General features: G+C 42.5%; 1 protein-coding gene across 4 annotated transcripts; it reads right to left on the reverse strand.

Annotated features, from left to right (window-relative positions):
• Window positions 1-6,106: 6,106 nt before the first annotated feature.
• Window positions 6,107-11,584, reverse strand: mtfr1l (mitochondrial fission regulator 1-like). Of its 4 annotated transcripts, none has more exons than XM_080850778.1 (8): window positions 11,530-11,584; window positions 10,297-10,438; window positions 10,068-10,175; window positions 9,869-9,978; window positions 9,492-9,709; window positions 8,580-8,949; window positions 8,324-8,467; window positions 6,107-7,222 (listed from the first exon to the last, which is right to left on the reverse strand). In XM_080850778.1, the coding sequence occupies exons 2-7, from the start codon at window positions 10,309-10,311 to the stop codon at window positions 8,356-8,358; spliced, it is 933 nt and encodes a 310-aa protein (XP_080706904.1). In that variant the 5' UTR covers window positions 10,312-10,438; window positions 11,530-11,584; the 3' UTR covers window positions 6,107-7,222; window positions 8,324-8,355. The 4 variants fall into 4 exon arrangements, with proteins under 4 accessions (XP_080706904.1, XP_080706905.1, XP_080706906.1 ...); XM_080850779.1 differs by lacking the exon at window positions 11,530-11,584 and adding an exon at window positions 11,417-11,529; XM_080850780.1 differs by lacking the exon at window positions 11,530-11,584 and adding an exon at window positions 11,368-11,519.
• Window positions 11,585-11,665: the final 81 nt, after the last annotated feature.

Below are 11,665 nucleotides of genomic sequence, written 5' to 3' on the forward strand. Positions count from 1 at the left end.
TGTCACAAAGGCATGACTCATCTGTTATTTGTTCTGATGCAATAAACTGCTCCCCATTCCCTATCTTTCATATTGTATTAGGGCTAAATTTGCTCTTTGTGTGCATCTGGCATGAAGTGGATACGTACAGTATGAGTCAACTCTGGTGGTCAGTGCTGTTGTTTGCTGCGTCTTGCTGTTATGTACCTTAAGCACTGTGCCTGTCACTCTCAGCAGTGTTGGTGTGAAGCTTAATGTTGAGGTTATGTGTTCATTTGACTTAATGATATCGTGCCATTTAAAGAACAGGGAAAACTAGTACAACCAGTGCATTTTGATGAGCAGAATAATGGAAGCATTTACACCAGGCCCATTCAGGGACTATGAATATGTTATGCTTATTTACACAAAATATGAAAATATTGATGATAAATACTAAAGATGCACCACATATGAAGCAAAAATATCAGCTCTGGCATCACCTCGTATAGCACACCTAGCCATTTTTAGAGATGCTCCTCTGAAAAGCCACAATAAAATAGAACCCTCTGCCTTTTCTGGGAGAGTCTGCCCTCGGCTGATAACTGATCACAACGTGACCCTTCAGTGCTTGGGTCAGGGAGTGGGAGGCTGGAACGCCGTGAATTCCTCCTGCTTGCTCCCTTCTCCCCTTTGATGGCAGAGGGGAGGCAGCTGGCTCTGTAAAGTGAGCTGGGGCCCAGCCAGGCCCAGCATGAAAGCAGTGGGCCCAAATCAGGCTCTGAGCCACAGAGATGTGATGCTGATGCTAATGCTAACGCATCCAAGAGGAGCAGGGGGGAGATGTTGCCCAAAATGGCTCTGTCTGTGTTGGGAGCTCATCATGCTCCAGTTAGCCAAGCAGATTTGGTGAAATTGAACGCCTTGAGCTTGTGCGGATGCTTCAAATGAATCACCCGAGAGGAAGCTCCCAAACAGGAAAGCTAAATGGAAAAATCACAAACGCAAGTAATGAAGTGGAACAGATCATGAAACGCGATGTTTAACGCTAAAAAGTCATGTCTACGTTCTTAGGGTGTGCTGAACTAGTTCCTTTCTCAGAATCCAGCTGGCACACAGACAGTTACAATTTTGTGTTGCACTTCCAAGTGTCTTTCGTGGTCTTTGTACACAGCCCAAAATAGACCATGCAACACCTGGCCATGCCTATAAATAAAGGGGACCACTTGCTGTTCAAAGGTGAGGTCTTTGGTCTTCATTTTGCCCGTGTCTTCCTCCTCTATGCCAATCTGCTGTCAGACCAAGTCCATGCCTGTCTCTGTTCCTGACATGTGGTGCTTCAGCTCCAGCTGCGCCAAAATGAGCAGGGGATCAATGCCAGCATTCCATCCAACTGACATTTTATTATAACGACGGATGGAGGGATGGATGGAGGGGTGGATGAAGGGATGGATGGAGGGGTGGATGGAGGAATGGATGAAGGGATGGATGGAGGGGGTGATTGATGGGATGGATGGAGGGATGGATGAAGGGATGGATGGAGGGGTGGATGGATGGATGGATGGAGGGACGGATAGAAGGATGGATGGGTAGATGTATGAATGGTCAGGTGGATGAAAGATTATGATTTATTTATATAAATAAGGTTTATTATTAGTATATTTAGTATATTAATTATAGTATATTATAATATTTATTAATATTATTTCAGCTTGTGTTATACATGTGCTTAAAATGGAATGTTTCCTTTCAAGTGCCCTATAAAGATATCCAACCCAGAGCCACACAGGAGGGTGAGCGTCTGATCGTCTCCCTCTTGGTTTCTCACTCGCCTGACTGGACCGCACAGAGAGACAAGGAGATCTGGTCCTCCCACACGAGCAGACTCTCAAAGTGGAGGATTCCACACAACCCCTCTTTCATCACGTCAAACGTGGACAGCCACATGGGTATATATACACATGGACACACATATAAGCACGCACACACCCACACACTTATAAACATGCACACACAGACACACGCACACACATATAAACATACACACTTTCATCACAGCGGCCATGAATCAATGACTTGCTCTCCACCCACGGCCAGCACTAAGCCCAGAGAGTGACCACAGAGAGCCAGCCTGAGGGTAGCAGAGTATGACAAGGGCAGCTAAGGGATAAGGGGAGTGAGGCTAAAACACACACACCCTTCGCACTGAAAGGTGCAGACACAGACACAGACACAGACACAGACACAGACACAGACACAGACACAGACACAGGCACAGACACAGGCACAGACCACTGAGGAAGGGGTGAAATAATTCCCCCTTACAATTGCCTAACTTGGGCTGTTTAATTGCAGTGTGCTGCTTCAGTTATTTTTCGATACATACCTTTGTTTAACACAGTTACTGTAATGCAGAAAGAAAAACACATCTGGGGAATGTAAGTTATTTAATTTAAACGGGGCATATTTTAGCATGTTATGTTAAAGAAAAACAGTAAATATTTTAAAACAAATAGTTAAGCTGACTTAATCAAGTATGTAAATGAAGAAAGGCTCTTCTTATGTTGTTCAGAAAAATGATGCACGTTCCTGCTTTGCATTGAAAACATAGAGCACAAAAGCCTTGTAGTGACACAAAAGCACACTGGAAATGGAGCAATGCTAAAAATAAGAAGTTTCTATGGAAAAGACCTTGATTGTTGTTTTCTTTGTGTTCAATTGAGTAATGTGCTGTGTGTATTTATGTGTGCTAGTGTGCATGAAGGGTGTATTCCAAGGGCTCCCTACTGAAATCTGTCTGTGCATCTTTGTAAAGTAGTATCCACTTGGTTGTTGTTGCTATGTTACCGTCTTTGGACTTGTGATGTCAGAAGGCGAGAGAAATCCCAAGGACATATTTGAATAATCCACCATTTTGTTCAATCTGTAAATGTTGACTGATCCAAAGACATGGAATGAAACGACATTTCGATAGGCATACCAATGTCTTGTCAGGAGCTAGCTGAATGAATATATTTCTATTATTACCATCTTCCTGTATACACAAAGCACTGTGACGTTCACTTTACTCCAGCCCTAGAAACAGAGAATGTAACGACCAAACCATCCCTATGCCTGGTATTTCTAAATTGGCCCAGCCTTCATATCCATTACCAAGACTTTCTTTGTAGTCTCTAAAGGAATCTATGGCAACCAAAATCTGTGACATTCATGTGGGTTGTCAGGTTCAGGCACTAACTGATTATCAGTAGATTATGTCCTCTACCCATCTCTGTATCAGAAAACCATGTAAATATTCAGATTAAGGATGAATTTAGAACATATTCTTAAACAAATCATTAGTCATTCTCATCCAACATTTTAATCTATTCTATGCTATGAACGTTCATATTCATGATATCTCATGATATCCTCACTGTTATCGTCTACTAATTGGCAATTGAATTTCCTTTTTTATTTCACTGTTCATTAAACTTGTGATAGGGGAGCGGTGATGTGTGCTGGGATGCCAAGAAGGAAACAAATGTGGTTCAGTGACACACGTGCTGAGCAGTGGCCCTCATATAAAAATCAAATCCTTAGAATCTCACCATGTTCTGACTGATACTTCCACAGAATTTCCACGCATTGGGCCCTGACACATTCCCCAGTGTCTTTCAAATTTAATTTCTTTTTGAAATTCAAATTCTTTCAAATGTCGCAGTCATTAGGTTTACACAGAGCAATTCTAGGACTTGATCCTTTCTCAAGGAGTTCATCAACTTCAGAAAAAAAACTGAATATAACACCATAAATGTAGACAGTGTATACTAATTCAGTTAGACAGGATATACTTATTCTCATACCTGTAGAGAGAAGTGATACAGGGTAGATTGTAAGTGAACAGTATGATCTGTTGGTTGATAAGAACATGTTTAGCAAAAAAAATAATGTCCTGCTAGTCAAGTGGACAAAGATGAAACAACCACCATCCGTTAGTAGGCCAGGTGTTCAACCACTACCCCTAGTGGTACAAGTTCAACTATGTTTGTGCATCCGCCTCACACATGAAACTAGTTCACCTACAATCATCAAATGTGAAACTAGTTTGTCCTCAGTCAAACCCTGCCCCTAAAATCAATTCATGCCTTTTATAGACACTTCACCTTGGGGCTGGCTCTGGCTTTTGGTTCAAAACCTGGTTTTGAATGTTCAGATGTGTGAAGACATCCTCCCACTCAGCACCTCACACAGAGGCAGACTACATTATCAGATCTGATGATTTGAACAATTCATAACCTCTCAATTATCCCTCCTGTGAAACAGATGATCTAAGATTATGAATAATGCATGAAAGTGACCCCAGAGGTCGCTATTTATAGGTTTCCTAACTTGACATTGTGACACGCGGCTTCATTAAACAAACTCTCCACAGACATCTAGCAGCAGCTAAAATAGGCAGGATCTACTTCCTAGAGGTGAGGAGTGACAAAGTAGGCCAAGGACTCACAGAGAAAATAGACTCAGAGTTGCAGATGGCCTGAATCAACCCAGGCCTTCAGGAGAAAAAGGGCCGCACAGAAAATGAGGTTAACTAGAATCTTTAAAGCTACCGATACCTCCAGGGAGAGGTGAGGGAGGGCCTAAACATGACGGAGGGAAACGGTATTGGTACATGGCCAATAGCAACAAGGTGTATCCTCATCCCCCATTCAACATATGAAGGGAATGTCAGGCAGCGCATTCCTGTAGCTGTGACTTTGAGTTGCACACACAGTGTTACAGGTAGGGAGCACAAATTAGATAACCATCAGGGTCTTTGGGATGGCATTTCTGCCATCTGTAGAAATATATTATTAAGCATATTGTCCTATAAACTATACAGCCTTTAATGTGAAGCTATATAGAGGACCCAGGACATGATTTTACCCTTGCATTTAAAACAGGCTCTATTGGTATAAGGATTACACCACCTTGTGGCCGAAGTCTGTCACTGCAGGCTAAAAATACAGTGACCCACTCTTAATTAGCTTCTAATGAGGCTGCCCTTTATCAAGGAGTTGTGCAACACTAGTCTTCATTTCCGCTAAGTCGTTTCACAAAACAAGTCCAATGAATTAAAACAGCCCATTTAATATTTTTCACAAATGCAAACATTTACAACAACTTATTCATTGTTGACAAAAAAAAAAACAGAATTTTCACTGCTTCATTCCCAGCAAAAGATGATAGGTCCAAAAATGTGTAAAACATCGTCAAAGCTGCCTTCATGATTACAAAGCAAAAAGTACTTTACAATTCATGATCATTCTTGGTAAAACTATGAAATACCTTCATATTATATAGTTTTTGTTTTGCAAACATCCCAATGCAACTAGAGACCAAAATAAATCTGTTGTTTTCAAGTTTCTAGTTATCTTTTCAAGTTTTCTGAAATAACAATGCAGTTCTGAACCAACATGTACCACAATGAAGTCAAAAAGGGCAGGACTGGGTAAAATGATCCAACAGTCTCACACCTGCCTGATACAAACTGATTTTCTTCTGAGGCATCCAGACGTAACAGGAACTCAAAAGCAGACTGTTCATGAAGTTCCAGTACATGCTGCTCCATTACATAATGTGTGTTTGCACAAAGCCTCTTCCAATGAGAACCCGTGATAGAGGACCCCAAGCCATGTCCTCCATTCCTTTCATTCAGAACATATCATGTGGATCTCACTGTCACTATAAAGCATTCTCTGCTTACTGGTTTGTCCAGTGGCGTTTTCGTGTGTACTCCTGTGGACTTCGACAACACAGACCTGCAAAGAACGGTTTCAAGTCCACCCATATTCTTGATAAACTTGCCTGACAATAAACCTTATTCAGTCAATTCAGAGTTTTGCAACTACCTAATGAGACTTATTAGATTTGATGAAGAGAATTAAATATCCCAAGTAACCATTGACTCAATTCCATTTATTTAAAAACAAACTCAACCATAAGGTCGGAGTGAAATGACTTGTATGTTCTATAATGTAAGATGAATACAAGGCGGAGGGCTCAGGTTATAAATGTCACATCTCAAAGGTTACCACTAAATCACACCGGAAGGAGGGTTGGTCATATGGAGTGCCAACCGCTTCTGAAGTAAGGCAACAGAACAGACCAGACACAATCACACACACAAACTACACAGGCTTTTATGTTGTCTCTCAACAGCTTTTTCTTTTTTTTTTGTCATGGCACACATGCAGTTTTGCCTACGTACAAACAAACCACAAAAGAAAATCTCCACATTCTCCACAAGGATAACTCCATGGGCTGCCTAAACAGGCAGCATGACAGCAGCACTTCTTAAAAACAAACAGCACCTCATTCATATTTTCTTTCCAAACACCACAGCAAACAATATGGGTCACGCTTGACTGATGTCCTGCTCTAGGTTTTACTGTCCAGGTCTGGATTCTTGTAGGCAGCAAATGCTTGAAATGTCAAAGGTTAAATTCTTAGCTTTCAGGATCTAGACAAGGTGCATATGAAGAATAATAATGTAGAAAACGTCCCAAATGAAGGATAGGGAAATGGAGATTGTATTAAAATATGTATGCAGCATTTTGCAGACAAACTCACCGTGGTTGGGCAAAGTAAATGGGTATAGCATCACAGCACTGATCATTTCTGACTTCACTCTACACAGTCTGTAGTTTGTATATACAGTTTCAAGTATGTGTTTTTGTTTTTGTTTGGTTTTTCTTAAAAAAAAGGGGGAACTCCACAAATAAAATAACATACTAGAGGCAAGAAAAGGGTTAGAACTAATTCTTCCCGTTCTGAAGGAGGAACAGAAAGAAGAAAAACTAAATGGTCATCCAGGCATCAGTCACTGATTTTGTAGGGCATCTTCAACCTCAGGCATACTCAGATGGGCCTCTTTTGTCCAGACCTCCTTGTCAGTGCTAGGGAGAGGATCTGCATCACGAAGCAGCGATTAGAACCTAACTGCTATGCAGGGCCGAACTCTACAGTGAATGATGGGGGATGGGATGGGGTGGGGCATGACTGGATCCAGTCCAAACGGCTGGGCAACAAACGCACTGAAAGACTGGTGCTGTGACACCTCCTCCCTCTAAGGATAATCTGCAGTCGGAGGTTATGCAAGGTGGGACAGGGAGTGTTGGTGAAGGAAGGAGAGCAGTCCTAGCCCTCGGTTCCTGTGCGGCATCCTAGAGCTTGGGTGGGGGTGGGAGGGGAGGGCCACAGTCCACCCGCCGGAGAAACGGTCAGTTGAGTTAATGGGTTTCTGTGGGAACAGAAGCAAGAACAGAGAGCACATAAGGCACTGGCTGAGCTTTACTGATGAGAACATACTCTGCCCCATGCAATGTTTTTTGGCCTATTTAATCTATTAATTGTGCTATTGGCAATTCAATGGAAGAATTTGGTCAACTGTAAAAAATATTTTTTTAATTAGCACTGCAATAGACAAAGTGTCCATGCAATCCTTAGTTCAGTTTGAATTACTTTGTATCAAATTTAGAAAGAAAAATGAATGACTTGCTCATCACATTGGCGTGTTTTGTTTTTGCCTCTTTATTCAAATGGCTTACATATACGGCAAAAGAGCACTCCCAGCCATTGCATGTCACCAAACTCTGAGAATGAGAATGCAATGTCAGCCCTCTCATCAAGGCGGGTCTTCAGTTAGGACATCACTTCCTCATTCAGTGACTTGGTTCACTTGAATCCACTGAAGGCAGTCTTTGAGGTTGTCAATACTTGACTCAATTGCAATCAAATTTCAACTCTCCCTTCCAGGCATATGAAGCACCGTGTTGATTGGTTGGTTGGCTGGCTGGCATTGTTTATGGCTCAGTCCGAGCCACTATGCTTCCCATTTACAGCGCCAGGAGTGTACGAGCACCAGAGTTTTTTGGAGCTCACACACCAAATATATATATAAATAAAAATAAAGGCTTATGTACACTCAAAACATTTCACATGCATGATACATCTCCTAAATTAAATGTCCTAAAGCCTAATGCAGGGAGGCAAAAGGCAAATGCCCTGCCCTGGAAAAAAGGGGCAACACTCCACCTGGACGCATATTTTGCCTATATCACTTGAAACTCTCACTAACCGCCACGGCCCTGGACGCATATTCCGCGATTATTTTATACATACATGAAGTTCTGCAGCGGTAATATTATTTAAAAAAAATATACATTTCCTTCGGAGGGGCAACTTCAGTCGAGGAGGGCAAATGGGCAGGTGCCCGAGCAACCTTACCCCCTCCTGTGCACGTCCCTGGTCTAATGCATTATTGAACACCGTTCAAAACTTGACTGAAAATGTCCTACTAGGAGGACACAACTAAACATGGAAGGTGTGATGCACAACTTACATGGAGGGGGGATCTGGGGCAGAGGCCACGGTCTACTTCATCGACACCGTGTCTTCATCCTTCAGGACAAACTTCTTCCTCAGAACCTCGGAGATCAGGGAGGCCGAGTCTTCCTCCATTAGTGAGGTGCATCCCCGATTGTATCTACAGGCAGAAGACAGAGTTGCTATGCATTATTTATACAACTTACGGAAATGGTCAAGTACACATGCATCATTAGATGCATACGAGGACACACTATTGTAGCCAGACTGACCTGTCCTTGCTCATCTTCATACGGTTCATGTCCTTCAAGATGTCCCTGACGTCAGCAAAGCTTGTCGACTTGGACAGCGACACTGTGTCCTCGTCTGCCTCCCTATAGTCCATGCTGGGTCGTCTGTCGATGTCAAAGGTGGCCGAGGCGGTCATGCAGACAGGAGGCATGGGGTCGCGCACCAGCTCGGACACATCCTCCTCATCTGGATCCTCATCCTCTTCTTCCTCTTCCTCCTCCTCTGTGACGTCGCTGATGACGAAGGATGCGATGGGATTGGGCTGGTAGGCGGCTGCCTCAAAGGGGGCCATGGAGAAGCCCACACTGGTGTCATCTGGCGACAGGAGTTCTGGGGTCAAAGGGTTGGAGCCTGAAAAGACACAGGTCACATTTTTTACTTTGTTTTTTATAATTCTCAAAACTTAAGAAATGAGCATAACAAAACCGTCTGCTAAATATTTTCAAAAATGTTCACACTCTCGAAGATGATTTTTGTTCAGTTGTTTACATTTAAATTTACATTTAGTCATTTAGCAGACGCTATCCAAAGCAACTTACAAGGATGTATACACAGTTTACATTTACACCGATGGCATACTGCACATCATGAGCCATTAGGGGTTTAGTGTCTTGCTCAAGGACACTTGGACAGGGAATCGAACTAGCAACCTTCTGATTACTAAACGACTTCTCTACCTCCTGTACCACTGTTGCCTGTTTGTGACTGGCTTATGGTCACTAATAGTGATATACTTTTGTTTCCAGGAAGATATTTAGTATTCGCTTCTGTTGCAGGAAAACAACATGAACAAACACTATCAGTCTGGTTAGTCTGAATCAATTCCGCAAAAATCATCTTGACAAAAGCGACAAGACCCCTGCACAGTAAATGAAGACCACCAAGTGTCCAACCTGATTCAGACGCAACAAGCTTGGCGATCTGTGCCCGCAGTTTGCTGAGCTCATCCTGCAGTGCTGTGGTGCCTTTCATGGCTGTCACTCCCGGCTTTCTCAGACCCTCCATGCGCTTGCCTGCGCTTGTTGGTCGAAAGTTGGGCACAGAAGAGTTCCTGTGCAGTACCAGAAGAGGTGTAGGTCTCCACTCGTGTCGCAGAGGACGTGCGTCACTCCTGATAAATGGGGAGATAAACATACACAATATACGTCAGATGACTGTAGGCGATTAGTTGATCCCAACTAGACATGCACATGTCTTGTATAATAAGCAGAGAAGCAAGAGGTCTGCCATCCAGTGAGGACTTGGCAGATGCTTACAGAGCTTCACATACCGTACTCTTGCATAGGTTTCCTCTTCATCAGCTACAAGCCATGCAATGTCAGCCAGGGTGGGGACCATGGGACCATCCGAGGGTCGCAGAGGGGGGAGACCTGGGAGTTCCTACAGGGGGAAAACACAGAGAATGACTTAATGCCTGTCAACAAATACAGTAGAGATTCAAATAGTAGTGCAACACTGTAAACATTTACCTGAAAACATGCACGGGTGGGTGGTTTGAGTGGTAGAGTTGAGCCAATTCTTCTCACGACACTTCGGGTTGATCCATGTGGCTTATTCTGCCAAATGGGAATCACCTCCTGAAAAAAAAGGATAGCATTAACACATTTCTCTTCCAATGTCAATTATTTCAGATACTAATGGTAAGGGGAAAAAGTGTATAAACTGTTTCAATGCAGCAGGAGCAATCGGTCTTCTTACCGCCCCAGAATCCATGTCGAACGGCTGTAGGAGGAGTACAGCTAAATGTATGACCCTGGATGTCTGTAGATGTATTTTTTTTGCTTAGCAGTTACTGGTCATGTCGGAGTATAGAAGCCAAACGTTCTTCAGTCAACGACAGCTGGATCAAATCAACGTCGAAGAAAAAACAATATAGGTTACTTGTAAAAGAAACTAACTGTCAGTCAAAGAAAACACTTACTTGGTTCAAAATGCAGCTTTCTCAGCATTCTCCAGTAAAACAGGTGTACGTTTTTTTAAACACATGAGTATGCAGAACAATCAAAGGTTACCGTTAAGCCTGTTTAGTTAGCTAGCTAGAGAGGTTAGCTTCACGATATCGCAACAATTGCTGGATAGGGATAATGCATGCCTTTGAGTGGATTCTCAGCCAGTGGAATCATGCGCCTTTGGCTTATTACCATTAATAAAGTCAAAGACATTTAGCCTCATCAAAATCGTAAAGACTAAAGTTAGATTGGAATGCATTAGCTGACATTGGCTTGCTAGTCAAGTAGCTAGCGTCTGTTCAGCTAGTCAACAAGGGCAGCTAACTGTCCTAAACCATCAACGGTGAAAGCTCCGGTCACATATTCGCTATAGCACATATCCCACAGTTGATAGGTATCACGTTATTCTGGACAAACTGAACAAGATTAATCATCACAACAACATAATTACAATATTGCCAAATATATATAGCTCTCGTTTAATTACCGACCCTGTAAATAGCTGTAACGCAAGCTAAGCTAGTTGTCAAAATCTGCTAGCTCATTTAAAGCGTCTTGGATAGACAGACAGATAGCGAACACTGTATTGCAAATCTCAAAAAACAGCAAAGACGGTACTTAATATTATTGATACCATCAAACAATTGAAAACAAAAACTGTGTGCTCTTTTTATTAAGAGCCTTCATATGATGCATTACTTGCTATATACTGTTGTAACGTCACTAATTGTAAAGCGGAAAAAAGTTATCTGCTAGCTATGATAGCTATCACTAGCTACATTAGCAGGTCAGGCAACACAAACGAACTGCAGAACCTTACAATACTTGCTGGGCCAGCGATTGCATTTCCTCCAATAACAAATATTTACCATGCAGATACTGTATCAATTGAAAGCGAACAACAAGCTATGGTCTAGCATCCCTTTTTAAAACACGTCTGACTTCTGCACTTTTTGATCTATCCTCGGTTGCAATTTCTCACCTTTTCACCAATTTACCCGTTGTCCTCGTTAGCTGCCTTACCCAAAAGACGATTATTTCATTCTATCTTCTGATTGGTTACCGGGTTTCTCACAACATTTGAACTACCAATAGAATGTGAGGAACTACGATTGTGG

The sequence above is a fragment of the Sprattus sprattus genome (genome assembly GCF_963457725.1).
Source record: "Sprattus sprattus genome assembly, chromosome: 13".
Classification (NCBI taxonomy): Eukaryota; Metazoa; Chordata; class Actinopteri; order Clupeiformes; family Clupeidae; genus Sprattus; species Sprattus sprattus.

Excerpts from the sequence above, each read along its gene's own strand:
- mtfr1l (XM_080850778.1), bottom strand. Across the intron at positions 9,710-9,868 it reads GAAACCTATGCAAGAGTACG|GAGTGACGCACGTCCTCTGC; the intron begins GTATGTGAAGCT and ends CCCATTTATCAG. Across the intron at positions 8,950-9,491 it reads GCTTGTTGCGTCTGAATCAG|GCTCCAACCCTTTGACCCCA; the intron begins GTTGGACACTTG and ends GTGTCTTTTCAG.